Source organism: Nerophis lumbriciformis, linkage group LG10 (genome assembly GCF_033978685.3).
Source record: "Nerophis lumbriciformis linkage group LG10, RoL_Nlum_v2.1, whole genome shotgun sequence".
Taxonomy (NCBI): Eukaryota; Metazoa; Chordata; class Actinopteri; order Syngnathiformes; family Syngnathidae; genus Nerophis; species Nerophis lumbriciformis.
In genome coordinates this window covers 52,491,648-52,513,742 of record NC_084557.2, presented here as the reverse complement: position 1 = coordinate 52,513,742, position 22,095 = coordinate 52,491,648, and the positions used below count along the sequence as shown (strand labels likewise).

The following is a 22,095-nucleotide window of genomic DNA, read 5'->3' as shown; positions in this document are numbered from 1 at the left end:
AGGGAAGACTAATTGGACATAAGTTTAATTATGGCCTTAAATATAATGATACATTAGTTAGTTAAAATAATTCAAATAGTACATTATTTATTATTATTTTATTATGATAAATTAAACAATTTTACAAATTTTAAAACTAATTAGCAACTAATTGGACATAAGTTTAATTATGAACTTAAATATAATAATACATTATTTAGTTAAATTAATTCAAATAAATGATTTATTATTATTTTGTTATGATAAATTAAACAATTTCACCAATTTTACCATTTTTTATTATGATAAATTTAACAATTTTTGACCATTTTAAAACTAATAAGCAACTCATTGGCCATAAGTCAACAACTATAACATTTTGAAAAGTCATGAAAAATGAAATCTGATCTGAGTGAACGGAAAGGTTTGCATCTCCGAGAGGTAGGGGTGGGGCCAAGCCATTTTAGGGATTTAAAAGCTAATTTTAAAATGAATCCTAGACTATTCGGGCAGCCAGTGGAGAGAAGCTAAGATGGGGGAAATGTGCCCTGTACTGTAATGTCCAACACATTTCATCTTCAACAATTCAGATCAGAAGTCAAGCAAAATGTTTTAGGAAAAACACGCTTTAAATGTTTCACTGACCTCAGCGGGCCTTGCAAGAACCCAGTTTAGTCAACATGAAAGGGTTCCACATCAACAAGTTTTGAATATACACCAGAGGTTACATGTACGTTAAATAAAATAATCCATTTGTCACATGCTCGCAAGGTTGGATTTGTCGTGACTTCAAGATGATACAGATATAGTTTAATCCCAGAAAAATACCAAAAGGTAGCAAACGGAAGGGCTAGTGCAGAGCATGTTGCGGCATTTGCAAACAGTGACACACCATTCCATAATTCAGCGCTGGCTCGCGGCAACAGGTGAGTCATCCTAAATCGACCTGTTTAACCAACAGAAAAACAGTTGTGCTTGCAGGAAAGTGAAAGTGCAGCAAAATAAGGAGTTCAACAGGAAATACTAGCAAAACATAAGTGCCAGGACAGGAAACTGGATGTCAGGTTCAAACAACGATGACATCTATTAAACAGACAGGAAGCAAGGAATTAAACAGAGACAGGATTCAATTTAGCTCAATGAGGAGAGACGCCTGAGCTGTACTCTTTGTACAGTCTTCCACCACGCTCTGACGCCTCCTCTTTTATTTGGACTTTCCCTGATTACATGGCAACAGCTGTTTCTAAGGGGAGAGGGGGTCGTAAACCGCCGTTGCCCTCGGTCACAAAACAGTTCAAAGAAAAGATGCCTGGAGCTTGCGTCAGGTCCTGCTTCCTCTCCGCTTTGTAGATCTCGGGTCAAGACAGGATCTTCCTGTGGATCACAATAGATCAAAGAAACCAACGCCTTCACGTCGCTTCCCATCGTACACTGTGGGGTTTTACAAGCCTCTTGCTTGGTAAGATCAAAGACAGCTCTTGTCCTCTCGCCGGGAACTCGTGGAAACAGAACGTTTTGTGATAACTTACATACAATTATTCTGACACTGGAACACAGGAATAACAAAGAACAAACTCCAACCGTTGTTAACTTTATTATACACACTTAACCTTGTCACGTTCAAACACTGAGGACATCTATTAAACAAGACAAAAGGCAAGGAATCAAACAGAGACAGAATTCAATTTGGACTCAATATTGAGGAGAGACATGGCCACTGCACTCTCTGTACAGTCCTGCACCACGCTCTGACGAAGAAGGTTTTCGTCTCCTCTTTATTACAATATTCAATGTTCACGCACCAACACATGTCTCAGCAGGAATGGGGAGTATGTAAAACAGTCATTGTTTTCGGTCGCTTTGAAGACCAAGAAGTGGGATTTCTCGGGCTTGGGCTCTTCCTGGATCCAGCTGGGGCAGGTGTTGGAGGACAATGGATAACCCCTCCCGTCTCCTGACCACAGTTGCTTCAAAAGGGCAGCGGGTCGTAAATAGCGTTGACTTCAAAGAGAGTTCGTTTAACACTTCAAAGAGAGTTCCTCTGGAAGTTGAGCAGATCCTGCCATCTGTCCGTGTTGAAATCAACAGTGGAGTTTTACGAGCCTTCTTCCTCTTGTTAGGCCTCGAAAGACCATCCATCCATCCATCCATCTTCTTCCGCTTATCCGAGGTCGGGTCGCGGGGGCAGCAGCTTAAGCAGGGAAGCCCAGACTTCCCTCTCCCCAGCCACTTCGTTCAGCTCCTCCCGGGGGATCCCGAGGCGTTCCCAGGCCAGCCGGGAGAGATAGTCTTCCCAGCGTGTCCTGGGTCTTCCCCGTGGCCTCCTACCGGTCGGACGTGCCCGAAACACCTTCCTAGGGAGGCGTTCGGGTGGCATCCTGACCAGATGCCCGAACCACCTCATCTGGCTCCTCTCGATGTGGAGGAGCAGCGGCTTTACTTTGAGCTCCCCCCGGATGGCAGAGCTTCTCACCCTATCTCTAAGGGAGAGCCCCGCCACTCGGCGGAGGAAACTCATTTCGGCCGCTTGTACCCGTGATCTTGTCCTTTCGGTCATGACCCAAAGCTCATGACCATAGGTGAGGATGGGAACGTAGATCGACCGGTAAATCGAGAGCTTTGCCTTCCGGCTCAGCTCCTTCTTCACCACAACGGATCGATACAGCGTCCGCATTACTGAAGACGCCGCACCGATCCGCCTGTCGATCTCACGATCCACTCTTCCCCCACTCGTGAACAAGACTCCGAGGTACTTGAACTCCTCCACTTGGGGCAAGATCTCCTCCCCAACCCGGAGATGGCACTCCACCCTTTTCCGGGAGAGAACCATGGACTCGGACTTGGAGGTGCTGATTCCCATCCCAGTCGCTTCACACTCGGCTGCGAACCGATCCAGTGAGAGCTGAAGATCTTGGCCGGAGGAAGCCATCAGGACCACATCATCTGCAAATAGCAGTGACCTAATCCTGCAGCCACCAAACCAGATCCCCTCAACGCCTTGACTGCGCCTAGAAATTCTGTCCATAAAGGTTATGAACAGAATCGGTGACAAAGGGCAGCCTTGGCGGAGTCCAACCCTCACTGGAAACGTGTCCGACTTACTGCCGGCAATGCGGACCAAGCTCTGGCACTGATCATACAGGGAGCGAACTGCCACAATCAGACAGTCCGATACCCCGTACTCTCTGAGCACTCCCCACAGGACTTCCCGAGGGACACGGTCGAATGCCTTCTCCAAGTCCACAAAGCACATGTAGACTGGTTGGGCAAACTCCCATGCACCCTCAAGGACACTGCCGAGAGTATAGAGCTGGTCCACAGTTCCACGACCAGGACGAAAACCACACTGTTCCTCCTGAATCCGAGGTTGGACTATCCGGCGTAGCCTCCTCTCCAGTACACCTGAATAGACCTTACCGGGAAGGCTGAGGAGACAGCATTCATAATACAACGTTTCTTTTGTGATAACTTACAAACAATTATTCCAACAAACCTCTTTTTACACTTGCGTGACAATGTTCAAAAGTGAGATAGGGTGTGGCGTGTTATTTTGTTTTACAGATAATACGACGATACAGTTTGACCGTGGAAAGGTTTTTATCTTTTTTCATTATTTCCTATGATATATATTTTTTTAAATCTGAACAAAACTAAGACCAACCGAAAGCCTGGAGCAGAAGTTGACTTCGTACATGTTTTGGGACTTAATGCAAACTCCACACAGAACACAACTGAACTACTGTGCATGTACCGTATTTTCCGCACCATAAGGCGCCCTGGGTTATAAGCCGCGCCTTCAATGAACGGCATATTTCAAAACTTTGTCCACCTATAAGCCGCCCCGTGTTATAAGCCGCATCTAACTGCGCTAAAGGGAATGTCAAAAAAACAGTCAGATAGGTCAGTCAAACTTTAATAATATATTAAAAACCAGCGTGATGTGGGCGCGCATGGAGTCGTATATCAACATGGACGGAGCTGCGTGAAAAAAGCCACCCGGCCTCTTCGCGTAAACTTAAACTTAACCACTCGCTCATCTTTTCTTCATCCATCCCTTCGAGTTAGCTTTTATGATGACGCCGGCTGGAAAGGTCTCTTTTGGCAAGGTCTTCCTTTTGAATATCACCATGGGTGGAAGTTTCTGGCCATTAGCATGGCAAGCTAGAACCACAGTGAAGGATGACTTCTCATTCCCTGTGGTGCGAATATTCACCGTACGTGCTCCCGTTGTATCCACAGTGCGGTTCACAGGAATATCAAAATGTTCAGATAATGTTCTCTGGCCGGATCTTTTTTTCAGCTATCTTGTTTTTACAATATGCACGGAAAGTAGCCAGCTTTTCTTGAAAGTCTTTAGGCAGTTGCTGTGAAATAGTAGTCTGTGTGCGGATGGAGAGATTGCGTCTTTTCATGAACCGGATCCCTGCCATTTTGTGGTCTTTACAGATGTAAACACACAAAGGAAATGAAACGTACGGTAATATCCGCGCCCTTCTTCTTCTTCTACGCGGGCGGGTGGTTGCTTACAGTAGAAGAAGAAGCGCTTCCTGTTCTATGGGGGCGGGTGCTTACCTTGGCGGTTGCTTGCGTAGAAGAAGAAGCACTTCCTCTTCTACGGGGAAAAAAGATGGCGGCTGTTTACCGTAGTTGCGAGACCGAAACTTTATGAAAATGAATCTTAATATTAATCCATATATAAAGCGCACCGGGTTATAAGGCGCACTGTCAGCTTTTGAGAAAATTTGTGGTTTTTAGGTGCGCCTTATAGTGCGGAAAATACGGTATGTATGTGTACATGTAGATTAAATGTTAAAAGTAACAATTAGGGTCTCCTTTTGTTTTTATACGTGCAAAAACTCCACCTGTCTTGTCTGGCTATGCAGTGGCTTCACACTGGTGCGTGTGGTCAATGTGGAGAAGCGCGTGGACGGCGTCCAGGGCAGCCGCTACCTGCTGGAGCTGGAGCTGAAAGACGCCAAGGGTCGGCTGCGTCGCCTGTCGCAGTACGTCTACGCCCTCAATCGCCCCCGCACTCGACCGCGCGACAAGGACTTCAGCTTCCAGCGACGGCCCGCGCCTGAAATTCTGCTGTGCAACCCGGTCGGCTTCAGCTGGAACCCCCTGGCCACGGTCCATTTCATAGTGCCAGGTATTGTTCCGTACTACGGTTGCAAAAGGGGGGGGAAAGTTTCCGGTAAATTTCCGGAAAGGGAAGTTAAGCTCAGGAAGTTTGGAAATATTGACCATTTTTTTGATTATTCATAGTTGGAACCGTCCATGGGAATTAATGTGTAGTGTGCAGCATGCTGGGAATGATCTGTGCATGTGATGGAGGAATGCACAGTGCAGGGTTGAAATTCTACTCAATTTGCATTAATTTGCTTTGGGGAGGATATCTTGCCTGTACATGGGAGTCTTGTTCACGAGTGAGGGAAGATCGACAGGCGGATCGGTGCGGCGTCTTCAGTAATGCGGACGCTGGTTGGGGACGTCTCTGCGCTGCTGACCTGTCTCCGCTCGGGATGGTCCCCTGCTGGCCCCACTATGGACTGGACTCTCACTATTATGTCAGATCCACTATGGACTGGACTCTCACTATTATGTCAGATCCACTATGGACTGGACTCCTACTATAATGTTAGATCCACTATGGACTGGACTCTCACTATTATGTTAGATCCACTATGGACTGGACTCTCACACTATTATGTTAGATCCACTATGGACTGGACTCTCACTATTATGTTGGATCCACTATGGACTGGACTCTCACTATTATGTTAGATCCACTATGGACTGGACTCTCACTATTATGTTAGATCCACTATGGACTGGACTCTCACACTATTATTTTAGATCCACTATGGACTGGACTCTCACTATTATGTTGGATCCACTATGGACTGGACTCTCACTATTATGTTAGATCCACTATGGACTGGACTCTCACACTATTATGTTAGATCCACTATGGACTGGACTCTTACTATTATGTTAGATCCACTATGGACTGGACTCTCACACTATTATGTTAGATCCACTATGGACTGGACTCTCACTATTATGTTAGATCCACTATGGACTGGACTCTCACACTATTAACTTGATCCACTCGACGTCCATTGCACCGGTCGCCGAGGGTGGGGTCCCCACATCTGCGGTCCGCTCCAAGGTTTCTCATTGTCCCATTGGGTTGAGTTTTTCCTTGCCCTGATGTGGGATCTGAGCTGAGGATTTCGTTGTGGCTTGTGCAGCCCTTTGAGACACTCGTGATTTAGGGCTATATAAGTAAACATTGATTGATTGATTGATTGATTGATTGACACTGTATCGATCCATTGTGGTGAAGAAGGAGCTGAGCCGGAAGGCAAAGCTCTCAAATTACCGGTCGATCTACGTTCCCATCCTCACCTATGGTCATGAGCTTTGGGTTATGACTGAAAGGACAAGATCATGAGTTTCCTCCGCCGGGTGGTGGGTCTCTCCCTCAGAGATAGGGTGAGAAGCTCTGTCATCCGGGAGGAGCTCAAAGTAAAGCCGCTGCTCCTCCACATGGAGAGGAGCCAGATGAGGTGGTTCGGGCATCTGGTCAGGATGCCACCCGAACGCCTCCCTAGGGAGGTGTTTAGGGCACGCCCGAACGGTAGGACACCACGGGGAAGACCCAGGACACGTTGGGAAGACTATGTCTCCCGGATGGCCTGGGAACGCCTCGAGATCCCCCGGGAGGATCTGGACCAAGTGGCTGGGGAGAGGGAAGTCTGGGCTTCTCTGCTTAGGCTGCTGCCCCCGCGACTCGACCTCGGATAAGCGGAAGAAGATGGATGGATGGAATTTGCATTAAATCAGGTTGTTTTAGCTAATAATCATGCTGCAAGATCTAGCATGTTGCATTCAGTGTTTATTCCCATTAATTTCCCATGAATTCCCGTTAATTCCCACATATTCCTGTTAATTCCCATGGAAAGTTTCCAACTTTGAATATTCCCGGAATTTTGCAACCCTATTCCTCACGCTCATTTAACTTCATTGTTGTCTATCAAACCAAATTAATACATTTTGCTTGATTTTTTTTGGGCGTGGGTAAAAACAGTGAAAAACCAGGCCCGCTGGGTGCAGCAGCTGATCGACGACATGGCCGACTTGTTCAAGGCGACGGGGGACAGCAATTTTAATCTCATCGTCGTGGACTACAACAGCACCGACATGGACGTGAGGACGGCTCTGCACAAGTCCTCTCTGCCCAGGTGGGCTTTCATAGTCAATAAGCATTGTGCATGTGCAGCCAGCGCTTAAAGGCCACATGCACTGAATCATGTATGATTCAGCACAGTACAATACAGCCACTATAGAATAGAATAGAATAGAAAGTACTTTATTGATCCCTGGGGGAAATTCAGCACCACAGTTCGCTCACAATAGACAATAAACATTTAGGTATTTTTTACATGTGAATAACATAAATACAGTCTATTATACAGCATTATTACATGTGAATAACATAAATACAGTCTATTATACAGCATTATTCACATGTGAATAACATAAATACAGCCTATTATACAGCATTATTCACATGTGAATAACGTAAATACAGTCTATTATACAGCATTATTCACATGTGAATAACATAAATACAGTCTATTATACAGCATTATTACATGTGAATAACATAAATACAGTCTATTATACAGCATTATTCACGTGTGAATAATATAAATACAGCCTATTATACAGCATTATTACATGTGAATAACATAAATACAGTCTATTATACAGCATTATTCACATGTGAATAATATAAATACAGTTAAATTATACAGCAGTATTCACATGTGAATAATATAAATACAGTCTATTATACAATATTATTCACATGGGAATAATATAAATACAGTCTATTATACAGCATTATTCACATGGGAATAATATAAATACAGTCTATCATACAGCATTATTACATGTGAATAACATAAATACAGTCTATTATACAATATTATTCACATGTGAAATAACATAAATACAGTCTATTATACAGCATTATTCACATGTGAATAACATAAATACAGTCTATTATACAGCATTATTCACATGTGAATAACATAAATACAGTCTATTATACAGCATTATTCACATGTGAATAATATAAATACAGTCTATTATACAGCATTATTCACATGTGAATAATATAAATACAGTTAAATTATACAGCAGTATTCACATGTGAATAACATAAATACAGTCTATTATACAATATTATTCACATGGGAATAATATAAATACAGTCTATTATACAGCATTATTCACATGTGAATAATATAAATACAGTCTATTATACAGCATTATTCACATGTGAATAATATAAATACAGTTAAATTATACAGCAGTATTCACATGTGAATAACATAAATACAGTCTATTATACAATATTATTCACATGGGAATAATATAAATACAGTCTATTATACAGCATTATTCACATGTGAATAATATAAATACAGCCTATTATACAGCATTATTACATGTGAATAACATAAATACAGTCTATTATACAGCATTATTCACATGTGAATAATATAAATACAGTTAAATTATACAGCATAATTCACATGTGAATAATATAAATACAGTCTATTACACAGCATTATTCACATGTGAATAATATAAATACAGTCTATATACAGCATTATTCACATGTGAATAACATAAATACAGTCTATTATACAATATTATTCACATGTGAAATAACATAAATACAGTCTATTATACAGCATTATTCACATGTGAATAACATAAATACAGTCTATTATACAGCATTATTCACATGTGAATAATATAAATATAGCCTATTATACAGCATTATTCACATGGGAATAATATAAATACAGTCTATTATACAGCATTATTACATGTGAATAACATACATACAGTCTATTATACAGCATTATTCACATGTGAATAACGTAAATACAGTCTATTATACAGCATTATTCACATGTGAATAATATAAATACAGTCTATTATACAGCATTATTCACATGTGAATAACGTAAATACAGTCTATTATACAGCATTATTCACATGTGAATTATATAAATACAGTCTATTATACAGCATTATTCACATGTGAATAACGTAAATACAGTCTATTATACAGCATTATTCACATGTGAATAATATAAATACAGTCTATTATACAGCATTATTCACATGTGAATAATGTAAATACAGTCTATTATACAGCATTATTCACATGTGAATAACATAAATACAGTCTATTATACAGCATTATTCACATGTGAATAACATAAATACAGTCTATTATACAGCATTATTCACATGGGAATAACGTAAATACAGTCTATTATACAGCATTATTCACATGTGAATAATATACATTTAACTACAGTCAAAATATTGTCAATAATACATCAAACTAAGCAATGTGACAGTATATTTCATAATGTACTCATATTGCATTTATGCGTGTGCTTTAATGGTGTTTCTGGCATATTTAGGTACCAGTATATGAAGCTGAGCGGTAACTTTGAGCGATCTGCAGGTCTGCAAGCAGGCATCAACCTTATAAACGTGAGTGCTGGTCACTGAGCTTTTTATCAACTCGGCTTTTCATTTCACGTCTTTTTTCCTCTCTGTCAACAGGACGACCACAGCATCGTGTTTCTCTGCGACCTCCACATCCACTTCCCTCCCTCCATCATCGATTCCATCCGGAAGCACTGTGTGGAGGGCTTCATGGCCTTTGCCCCTATCGTTTTGAGGCTGGACTGTGGGGCCACGCCCTTTGAAGGCAGAGGTGCTTTTATGGTGCTTTTTATCCATCCATCAAACTTTATTTATAGGGCGCTTTTCATACGTAAAGGAAATGCAAGGCAAAGTGCTTTACAAAGTTAAAAACAATACCTCAGTGACCCATATTATCACATACGTACGCAGGGACACAGATACCAAACACAAACACACGCACATATGCAACTATATAAGCAAATGAATGCATGGCTGAGTACAGAGGAGCCATGTGAGTAAACACTATCACAACCCCTGAGCTAGATGGCTCATCTGAGGAACGTCGGAAAATAAAAATATTAAAACTTGTAAAATAGTCAAAAGCATGAGTAGAGATAAAGAATAAAATACAAGCAAGACATATGAAGATTAATAGAAACAAATTAAATGAAAATACAGTAAATAAATAAATAGAACTAAATCAAATCTTGCATTACGAATAGGATAAATATTTTGATATATGTAATGCCCATAAGGGTATTCTAGTAAAATATGCAGAGATGAGATGTGTCAATAACAAAATATTATTTGAAATGAATTTTTGGCAGCAGCAAAGTGGTCGTTTGGGTAGATTTTAGCTTTGTAAAGGGTATTTAACAAGTAAACATTACAGTAAGTACTTCAGTGTTTCCCACAGGACGGGCATCTATTTGTGGTGGTGTGGTCGGGGGCCGGGGGGTGGGGGGTTGGCGGCGGCAGCGGCGATGACCAAGAAGAACGCGGAGTTGGAATATAATTACAACATTTTATGTACATATTTATATACAGATTTGAACAATTAGTGATTCACTGAAATATATTTATTAATTGTGGTTCTTACAAAAAATATATCTTATAAAATATAAAAGCTAAAATGTCTCTTAAAGCTCTGCCCCTTTAATTAGTGAATACTAAATAATTTAACTTTAGCCTACTACTACAACCATATTATTTACCAGCAACATGAAGTGAAACAGAGGCAGAGGTGTCCTGCCACAGTCAGTCAACCTCCTCCTCCTCCTGCTGCTGCTGAACAGGTCGCACCTGTGGTCCGGACTGTAGGCCTACCTCCTCTCCAAGTCGAGCCCTTTTCGGCCGTTGAAAATATTTTTCTATACTATATCTGTGTGAAGGAGTGAACATCCAACATTAGAATTTATTACTAACGAGCAGAAGCGCTCTATGTACAGTGCCGTCTAACCTTAAGTGGCAGCAGCTCAACACATGCAGGGTTCAACGTTAAGGTTTTTTTCTACTTGCCCGACTTCTCAAATCTACTTGCCCTAATATTTTTACTTGTCTTGCCTAGGTTTTTTTCTGGCTGTGTAGTGCTCATGGCTTATATCTTACTAAAATCCTTCCCGTTGACTATTTACAACACTACACAGTATTTATTATTATTATTATTATCTATAATTACATTTAAATGGCATTGCATACATGTAAAATTAAATGCTATTTCACATTATTTGACCAGTAGCAGTTACACCCATCCGAACAGGTCAGCCACCTGTTTAAAGCCCGATCACAGTTGAAATCTTGAAATGAAGGGCCTTTAATGGCCAAAACATTAACCTGGACAACATTTTAACAGCTGGTTGGCTCAGATTTTATTCTTTTCATTGCATTCACATGCTGCAGTGGACAGTGGACAATTTAGCTTCAGTCCATGTGTGTTTATTGACAACAGGGTTATAATCTGGACACGTTAGCTCGTCGGTATTGTAACACGTGACTGTTACTACGTGCGTCTGCCCGGTCCCTGAGTCAAACAGTGGCGGTGTTAATGAAGCAGCATCAGGCTGCTCACGTCAGTGAAACGCTCGGTGAAATCGCGGATTAACGTTAAATATATGACGAGCCGCGAGCGATGCAGCTATAACCTATCTACCTATAACACCTGTAAAAATGAAGCAATGCTACCACGCTAGCAAGCGTTAGCTAGCCGGCTATGAGCCACCAAGCTGCTAACTATCGCCAAAAGGCACCATTTTAAGTTTTTTTCCCCATGGCATCCTGGATCAAGGCTTTCAGCAGCTTTTGGACGTTTGAGGTAGAAACGTAGGAAGCGCCATCATTATGAAAAGTAGCCGGCGAGTATTTTGATCCCGTCCGTCCGTCCCTCTTCTTCTTCTTCTGGCCCACCAGGTGAATTAAGTGCTATTGGCGGAGTTACAATGCATAGTAGGCTACCGCCACCTACTGCACCGGAGTTGTAACTACAAGGTACATTCACAGACAGAGTCCCATTGCTTTTATGAGCGGTCGAGCGAATCAAAAGCCGAAAAATCCATTTGTGGCGGACGTAATTCTTTCGTGGCGGGCCGCCAAAAATAAATGAATGTGTGGGAAACACTGTACTTGATGTTGATATATCCATCCATCCATCCATCCATCTTCTTCCGCTTATCCGAGGTCGGGTCGCGGGGGCAGCAGCTTAAGCAGGGAAGCCCAGACTTCCCTCTCCCCAGCCACTTCGTCCAGCTCTTCCTGTGGGACCCCGAGGCGTTCCCAGGCCAGCCGGGAGACATAGTCTTCCCAACGTGTCCTGGGTCTTCCTCGCGGCCTCCTACCGGTCGGACGTGCCCTAAACACCTCCCTAGGAAGGCGTTCGGGTGGCATCCTGACCAGATGCCCGAACCACCTCATCTGGCTCCTCTCCATGTGGAGGAGCAGCGGCTTTACTTTGAGCTCCCCCCGGATGGCAGAGCTTCTCACCCTATCTCTAAGGGAGAGCCCCGCCACCCGGCGGAGGAAACTCATTTCGGCCGCTTGTACCCGTGATCTTGTCCTTTCGGTCATAACCCAAAGCTCATGACCATAGGTGAGGATGGGAACGTAGATCGACCGGTAAATTGAGAGCTTTGCCTTCCGGCTCAGCTCCTTCTTCACCACAACGGACCGATACAGCGTCCGCATTACTGAAGACGCCGCACCGATCCGCCTGTCGATCTCACGATTCACTCTTCCCTCACTCGTGAACAAGACTCCGAGGTACTTGAACTCCTCCACTTGGGGCAAGATCTCCTCCCCAACCCGGAGATAGCACTCCACCCTTTTCCGGGCGAGAACCATGGACTCGGACTTGGAGGTGCTGATTCTCATCCCAGTCGCTTCACACTCAGCTGCGAACCGATCCAGTGAGAGCTGAAGATCCTGGCCAGATGAAGCCATCAGGACCACATCATCTGCAAAAAGCAGAGACCTAATCCTGCAGCCACCAAACCAGATCCCCTCAACGCCTTGACTGCGCCTAGAAATTCTGTCCATAAAAGTTATGAACAGAATCGGTGACAAAGGGCAGCCTTGGCGGAGTCCAACCCTCACTGGAAACGTGTCCGACTTACTGCCGGCAATGCGGACCAAGCTCTGGCACTGATCATACAGGGAGCGGACTGCCACAATCAGACAGTCCGATACCCCGTACTCTCTGAGCACTCCCCACAGGACTTCCCGAGGGACACGGTCGAATGCCTTCTCCAAGTCCACAAAACACATGTAGACTGGTTGGACAAACTCCCATGCACCCTCAAGGACCCTGCCGAGAGTATAGAGCTGGTCCACAGTTCCACGACCAGGACGAAAACCACACTGTTCCTCCTGAATCCCAGGTTCGACTATCCGGCGTAGCCTCCTCTCCAGTACACCTGAATAGACCTTACCGGGAAGGCTGAGGAGTGTGATCCCACGATAGTTAGAACACACCCTCCGGTTCCCCTTCTTAAAGAGAGGAACCACCACCCCGGTCTGCCAATCCAGTGGTACCGCCCCCGATGTCCACGCGATGCTGCAGAGTCTTGTCAACCAAGACAGCCCCACAGCATCCAGAGCCTTAAGGAACTCCGGGCGGATCTCATCTACCCCTGGGGCCTTGCCACCGAGGAGCTTTTTAACTACCTCAGCAACCTCAGCCCCAGAAATAGGAGAGCCCACCACAGACTCCCCAGGCACTGCTTCCTCATAGGAAGACGTGTTGGTGGGATTGAGGAGGTCTTATGATATATGTAATGCTCATAAGGGTATTCTAGTCAAATATGCGATGTGTCAATATCAAAATATTACGTTGAATCACTTTTTGCCAGGCAATGTTACATTTACTGAAAATGTTACATAAATGAATACATCCAAACACTTTATAAATATTTATTATGTGCAAGAAGAAATAACAGTTACAATTGTGTGCAGGGCCGGCCCGTGGCATAGGCCGTATAGGCAAATGCTAAGGGCGCCGTCCATCAGGGGGCGCCACGCCAGTGCCACAAATGTTGGAGAAAAAAAAAAAAAAAGTTGGTACTATTATTTCTAAATACAACAAATAATCCCACGTTAATTAAAATGCAAAGTAAAGCCTATTTAATAGAAATATTATTTGTTACAACATTACGCCCCGCCCCCCCTCCTCCCCCCGCACGGTGCGCCCCCTCCCTTCCCGTATTATGACTCTTTTTGGACGTCACCACATCAAAAAATCAACACAAGATGCCAAAACTGTCAGGTGCCCAGGGAAGAAAAAAGAGAAAAGAAGAGGAGGAGAAACGAGAAAAGACAGAGGTAGCAGGTAGGTAACGTTAGCCTACATGAAATTATTTGTCTGTTACAGAATGTGATAGTAGCTGGCTTTTTAGCATTAAGCTAATGTTACATGATTCGGCAATTGCTAATCAATAAATAGCTAGTTCTGTTTTAACGTCGGGTTAATATTGTGGAGGGGGCTAAATTGTTATGGAAAATAATAATGTAACGTTAGGTAATTACAGTACTCCCACCTTACATTCCTCAGGGACATTTCTTTCTTTCTTTAGTTTATTTGGAACATGAACACACTTACATCATAATACATCACACAATTTCATATCATTTCACTTTACATCATGCCCGAAAAGGAGTAGGAAGAAGCAAAGCTTATTTAATCCTACCCCTTTCCCACTTCAAAGCGTTTACAAATATATAGAATCATTTACTGACCTTTTTATATAATAAAATAACATCTATGAATTAGTATACAACAGTTTTGTAATATGTAATTAATTAATTAATTCAGTCATTATTAACATACTGAGATGAAGAATATCTTATTTTCAATAAGGTTGAAAGTATTTCTCATAATTCTTCTTTTTTGTACTCTGTAAGCACTATTATTTTGAACAACCTCTTAAACTGGATCATATCAGTACAATTTTTAACTTCTTTACTTAATCCATTCCATAATTTAATTCCACATACTGATATGCTAAAAGTTCTAAGTGTTGTACGTGCATATAAATGTTTGTATTAGATCTTTTAAGCAGGTGTTTTTTGTTTACATTGTTATTGCCTTCTGGTTAGCTAATGTTTGCCCTGCAGGTAATAGTCACTTTTCCACCCCTTTATATATTAGGTATAGTTGTAAGTAAAAAAAAAAAAAAAGGTCAAAGACAAAGCTATTCGGGTTCTTGTGAGTATATACACTTCACTGCCGATGTGGGGGGGCGCCACCTAAAATCTTGCCTAGGGCGCCAGATTGGTTAGGGCCGGGCCTGATTGTGTGTATCTTCCAAACAAGAAATAAGTTTTATCACATCAACATGGGACTCACATCCCTCGTCAGGGTTGAGGTATATTTCAAGGCTTGTAGTTTGATTAAAAAGAGTGTTTGTGTTGCAGGTTACTGGGAAGTGAATGGCTTTGGCTTACTGGGAATCTATAAGTCTGATCTGGAGGCAGTGGGAGGAATGAACACCAAGGAGTTCACCAACCGCTGGGGAGGAGAAGACTGGGAGCTACTCGACAGGTAACTTGACAAGGCTGAGCAACTCAACTTGACTTTATTTCACATCTCAACCTTTTACAAGAGCGTGTCAGGTTAGGGAGACAACTTGATCTCAAAGTGGAACAGGACCAAAATACTCAAACAATCAGTATTTACCTCAACTTATGAGCTTCATTGGTTCTGTGACTGAGCTCTTGACTCAAAACACATCTGACTCAAATCTATGAAAGTGAATTGAAATCCATTTAATTGGTGCTTGTCCCTCCAAAAAAATCACTTTAAACATGTAAAATGCCTACAGACTTTTAGATAGTAAATATTGTATGGAAATAATACAATAGAATGTACTACTACAGTAGTTATATGAAGTAATGTGATCATAATGTACAGCACTTACATTAGAGAGCGGGCTGCTACGGTGTCTCCTTCCAGCTGCTCCTCCGTCAAACACACCATCAGCAGCTTCTCCATTATCCATCCATTTTCTACCGCTTGTCCCTTTTGGGGTCGCGGGGGGTGCTGGAGCCTATCTCAGCTGCATTCAGGCGGAAGGCGGTGTACACCCTGGACAAGTCGCCACCTCATCGCAGGGCCAACACAGATAGACAGACAACATTCACACACTCAAAAAAATGACTCATTGGATGAACTCAATTAAAATGAGGGCAGGATTTCCATCCAATTGACTTCGATTTGATGTCTTTTGCCGTATATATTGATATCGTTTTATCGCCCAGCCCTATCGGCCTTTTAAAAAAAAAAATTACAATTTATTTCAATTTATTTGTTATCAATTATGTGTCTATCATGATATATATATTTTTGTTTTATGGCCCAGCCCTAAGGGGATTTTTTTAGAATATTTTAATTTTTTTGAACTGATTTTGATTTTATTAATCTTGCGATATATATTGATAACATTTTATTGTCCAGCCCTACGGGGATTTTTTTTTTTGCAAATAATAATTAACTTAGAATTTCATGGCTGCAACACGTGCCAAAGTAGTTGGGAAAGGGCATGTTCACCACTGTGTTACATGGCCTTTCCTTTTAACAACACTCAATAAACGATTGGGAACTGAGGAAACTAATTGTTGAAGCTTTGAAAGTGGAATTCTTTCCCATTCTTGTTTTATGTAGAGCTTCAGTCGTTCAACAGTCCGGGGTCTCTGCTGTCGTATTTTACGCTTCATAATGCGCCACACATGTTCGATGGGAGACAGGTCTGGACTGCAGGCGGGCCAGGAAAGTACCCACACTCTTTTTTTACGAAGCCACGCTGTTGTAACACGTGCTGAATGTGGCTTGGCATTGTCTTCCTGAAATAAGCAGGGGCGTCCATAAAAAAGACGGTGCTTAGATGGCAGCATATGTTGTTCCAAAACCTGTATGTACCTTTCAGCATTAATGGTGCCTTCACAGATGTGTACGTTACCGATGTATTGGGCACTAATGCACCCCCATACCATTTCAGATGCTGGCTTTTCAACTTTGCGTCGATAACAGTCTGGATGGTTCTTTTCCTGTTTGGTCCGGATGACACGATGTCGAATATTTCCAAAAACAATTTGAAATGTGGACTCGTCAGACCACAGAACACTTTTCCACTTTGCATGAGTCCATCTTAGATGATCTCGGGCCCAGAGAAGCCGGCGGCGTTTCTGGGTGTTGTTGATAAATGGCTTTCGCTTTGCATAGTAGAGCTTTAACTTGCACGTACAGATGTAGCGACCAACTGTATTTAGTGACAGTGGTTTTCTGAAGTGTTCCTGAGCCCATGTGGTGATATCCTTTAGAGATTGATGTCGCTTTTTGATTCAGTGCCGTCTGAGGGATCAAAGGTCACGGTCATTCAATGTTGGTTTCCGGCCATGCCGCTTACGTGGAGTGATTTCTCCAGATTCTCTGAACCTTTTGATGATATTATGGAGCGTAGATGTTGAAATCCCTCAATTTCTTGCAATTGCACTTTGAGAAACGTTGTTCTTAAACTGTTTGACTATTTGCTCACGCAGTCGTGGACAAAGTTGTGTGCCTCGCCCCATCCTTTCTTGTGAAAGACTGAGCATTTTTTTGGGAAGCTGTTTTTATACCCAATCATGGCACCCACCTGTTCCCAATTAGCCTGCACACCTGTGGGATGTTCCAAATAAGTGTTTGATGAGCATTCCTCAACTTTATCAGTATTTATTGCCACCTTTCCCAACTTCTTTGTCACGTGTTGCTGGCATCAAATTCTAAAGTTAATGATTATTTGCAAAAAAAAAAAAAAAAGTTTATCATTTTGAACATCAAATATGTTGTCTTTGTAGCATATTCTCCACCCTTTTCCGGGCGAGAACCATGGACTCGGACTTGGAGGTGCTGATTCTCATCCCAGTCGCTTCACACTCAGCTGCGAACCGATCCAGCGAGAGCTGAAGATCCTGGCCAGATGAAGCCATCAGGACCACATCATCTGCAAAAAGCAGAGACCTAATCCTGCAGCCACCAAACCAGATCCCCTCAACGCCTTGACTGCGCCTAGAAATTCTGTCCATAAAAGTTATGAACAGAATCGGTGACAAAGGGCAGCCTTGGCGGAGTCCAACCCTCACTGGAAACGTGTCCGACTTACTGCCGGCAATGCGGACCAAGCTCTGGCACTGATCATACAGGGAGCGGACTGCCACAATCAGACAGTCCGATACCCCGTACTCTCTGAGCACTCCCCACAGGACTTCCCGAGGGACACGGTCGAATGCCTTCTCCAAGTCCACAAAACACATGTAGACTGGTTGGGCAAACTCCCATGCACCCTCAAGGACCCTGCCGAGAGTATAGAGCTGGTCCACAGTTCCACGACCAGGACGAAAACCACACTGTTCCTCCTGAATCCGAGGTTCGACTATCCGGTGTAGCCTCCTCTCCAGTACACCTGAATAGACCTTACCGGGAAGGCTGAGGAGTGTGATCCCACGATAGTTAGAACACACCCTCCGGTTCCCCTTCTTAAAGAGAGGAACCACCACCCCGGTCTGCCAATCCAGTGGTACCGCCCCCGATGTCCACGCGATGCTGCAGTCTTGTCAACCAAGACAGCCCCACAGCATCCAGAGCCTTAAGGAACTCCGGGCGGATCTCATCTACCCCCGGGGCCTTGCCACCGAGGAGCTTTTTAACTACCTCAGCAACCTCAGCCCCAGAAATAGGAGAGCCCACCACAGACTCCCCAGGCACTGCTTCCTCATAGGAAGACGTGTTGGTGGGATTGAGGAGGTCTTCGAAGTATTCCCTCCACCGATCCACAACATCCGCAGTCGAGGTCAGCAGAACACCATCCTCGCCATACACGGTGTTGATAGTGCACTGCTTTCCCTTCCTGAGGCGGCGGATGGTGGTCCAGAATTGCTTCGAAGCCGTCCGGAAGTCGTTTTCCATGGCCTCACCGAACTCCTCCCATGTCCGAGTTTTTGCCTCTGCGACCGCTGAAGCCGCACACCGCTTGGCCTGTCGGTACCTGTCCGCTGCTTCAGGAGTCCTATGAGCCAAAAGAACCCGATAGGACTCCTTCTTCAGCTTGACGGCATCCCTCACCGCCGGTGTCCACCAACGGGTTCTAGGATTACCGCCACGACAAGCACCAACTACCTTGCGGCCACAGCTCCAATCAGCCGCTTCGACAATAGAGGCGCGGAACATGGTCCATTCGGACTCAATGTCCAGCACCTCCCTCGTTTATATTTACATCTAACACAATTTCCCAACTCATATGGAAACGGGGTTTGTACTTTTTGGTACCAAAATATTGGTGTGTAGACAACACTAAAGTGTACTATTATGTTGTTTTAGCCTCTTCAGCACATCAAGAAGGCACAGGTGCATCAGAACAATAACATACTTTTGTTTTCTTGCTACAGGATCCTCCAGGGTGGATTGGAGGTCGAGCGGATCTTCTTACGCAACTTCTTCCACCATTACCACTCCAAACGTGGCATGTGGAACCGCCGCATGTCACCCGGACCAAGGTGACCCCCCCACCCACCCTCGCCCCCTCGACATACTAAAACCTTTAGAGCGACCAGAGGCACTTTAAAGTTGGAGCAAGTTTTGTGACTTCCTAATTGTCATGACTACTGTTCAGCAAGCAGACAGACTGGGCCACTCCAGATCCTACCAGCTCGCAGTCAAGGTTGTTGCCATGGAGATGGTACTGATAACATCAGTTGTTGTTTCCACTGGAGGTACTGCTGACTCAAAAAGAGAGTACTAAATGAAGATAGGGTATGTCACCGCGGCTGCAAGGACCTGGCCTCGTTGAGGACACGCCGGTGACGTGCCTTATTATGCATTGCACATTAGTCTTAACTGGAAAAAAAGATTGTTTTGATGTAAATGTGTGTGTTTGAGCAGTGTATGCCGTGGTGTAAATTAAGAAAAACTTAACTTATTATGACTAACTAATAATTATTGTCTCTGTCAAGTCATGTCATCGTCAATCTTGCAATGTGCCTTTTTCTGTGCAGAAATATACACCCGTAATAATGATAATAACAATACAAATGTCATAGTTTTGACCAAACAGACATTGAATGTAATATAATGTCTGTTAATCAATTTCAGATCTATCTGTTGATATGAAGCATGTTTTTTTTGTTCAAGAAAACACAGTTTTTTTATGGCAAACACACAAAATATGCAATATTTTCCCCTGAAATATTTCCAAAGTGTAATATTTGATGTAAAGTAAACGAAGCCTTAAATAAGTCAATAATTATTTATACTATTGATTTTGATTCCTTATTATTTGAGCAATAACAGTTTAAAAAAAAAAATCCCACTAAAGTTATTGGGGATCTAAAAGGGTCCCATTTGTAAAAGTGTTAAAAATTCAAAGTGGAATATTTGATGCTAAGTAATTGTAGCCTTAAATATGTCAATAACTAAATAAAACAATTATTTTGATTCATTATTTTTTAACAATGACCGTTTTAAAAAATCCCACTAAAGTTCTTGGGGATCCAAAAGGGTCCCACTCATAAAAGTGTTAAAAATTCAAAGTGGAATATTTGATGCTAAGTAATTGTAGCCTTAAATAGGTCAATAATTATTAATACTATTTTGATTCCTTATTATTTGAGCAATAACAGTTTAAAAAAAATAATCCCACTAAAGTTATTGGGGATCCAAAAGGGTCCCACTCATAAAAGTGTTAAAAATTCAAAGTGGAATATTTGATGTGAAGTAATTGTAGCCTTAAATATGTCAATAATTAAATAAAACAATTATTTCGATTCATTATTTTTGAACAATGACAGTTTTAAAAAATCCCACTAAAGTTCTTAGGGATCCAAAAGGGTCCCACTCATAAAAGTGTTAAAAATTCAAAGTGGAATATTTGATGTGAAGTAATTGTAGCCTTAAATATGTCAATAATTAAATAAAACAATTATTTTGATTCATTATTTTTGAACAATGACAGTTTTAAAAAATCCCACTAAAGTTCTTGGGGATCCAAAAGGGTCCCACTCATAGAAGTGTTAAAAATTCAAAGTGGAATATTTGATGCTAAGTAATTGTAGCCTTAAATAGGTCAATAATTATTAATACTATTTTGATTCCTTATTATTTGAGCAATAACAGTTTAAAAAAAATAATCCCACTAAAGTTTTTAGGGATCCAAAAGGGTCCCACTCATAAAAGTGTTAAAAAATTCAAAGTTGAATATTTGATGCTAAGTAATTGTAGCCTTAAATATGTCAATAATTAAATAAAAAAAGGATTTTGATTCATTATTTTTTTAACAATGACAGTTAAAAAAAAAAAATCCCACTAAAGTTCTTGGGGATCCATAAGGGTCCCACTCATAAAAGTGTTAAAAATTCAAAGTGGAATATTTGATGCAAAGTCATTGTAGCATTAAATATGTCAATAATTAAATAAAACAATTATTTGTATTCATTATTTTTGAACAATGACAGTTTTAAAAAATCCCACTAAAGTTCTTGGGGTTCCAAAAGGGTCCCACTCATAAAAGTGTTAAAAATTCAAAGTGAAATATTTGATGCGAAGTCATTGTAGCCTTAAATATGTCAATAATTAAATAATTATTTTGATTCATTATTTTGAACAATGACAGTTTAAAAAAATCCCACTAAAGTTCTTAGGGATCCAAAAGGGTCCCACTCATAAAAGTGCTGAAAATTCAAAGTGGAATATTTGATGTGAAGTAATTGTAGCCTTAAATATGTCAATAATTTAATAAAAAAAGGATTTTGATTCATTATTTTTGAACAATGACAGTTTTAAAAAATCCCACTAAAGTTCTTGGGGATCCAAAAGGGTCCCACTCATAAAAGTGTTAAAAATTCAAAGTGGAATATTTGATGCTAAGTAATTGTAGCCTTAAATATGTCAATAATTAAATAAAACAATTATTTTGATTCATTATTTTGAACAATGACAGTTTAAAAAAATCCCACTAAAGTTCTTAGGGATCCAAAAGGGTCCCACTCATAAAAGTGTTAAAAATTCAAAGTGGAATATTTGATGCTAAGTAATTGTAGCCTTAAATATGTCAATAATTAAATTTAAAAATTATT

The 22,095-nt window shown here is 41.9% G+C and overlaps 1 protein-coding gene across 1 annotated transcript in view; it reads left to right on the top strand.

Moving 5' to 3' along the window:
* b4galnt3b (beta-1,4-N-acetyl-galactosaminyl transferase 3b) overlaps positions 1-20,184 on the top strand; it is a 161,396-nt gene extending 141,212 nt beyond the window's left edge. Inside the window, exons 16-21 of the mRNA XM_061969424.1 lie at positions 4,863-5,128; positions 7,073-7,226; positions 9,498-9,570; positions 9,643-9,796; positions 15,409-15,535; positions 19,414-20,184. Of these exons, the coding sequence (XP_061825408.1) occupies positions 4,863-5,128; positions 7,073-7,226; positions 9,498-9,570; positions 9,643-9,796; positions 15,409-15,535; positions 19,414-19,525 (886 nt within the window). The 3' untranslated portion in view covers positions 19,526-20,184. The remainder of the gene's footprint in view (positions 1-4,862; positions 5,129-7,072; positions 7,227-9,497; positions 9,571-9,642; positions 9,797-15,408; positions 15,536-19,413) is intronic.
* Positions 20,185-22,095: the final 1,911 nt, after the last annotated feature.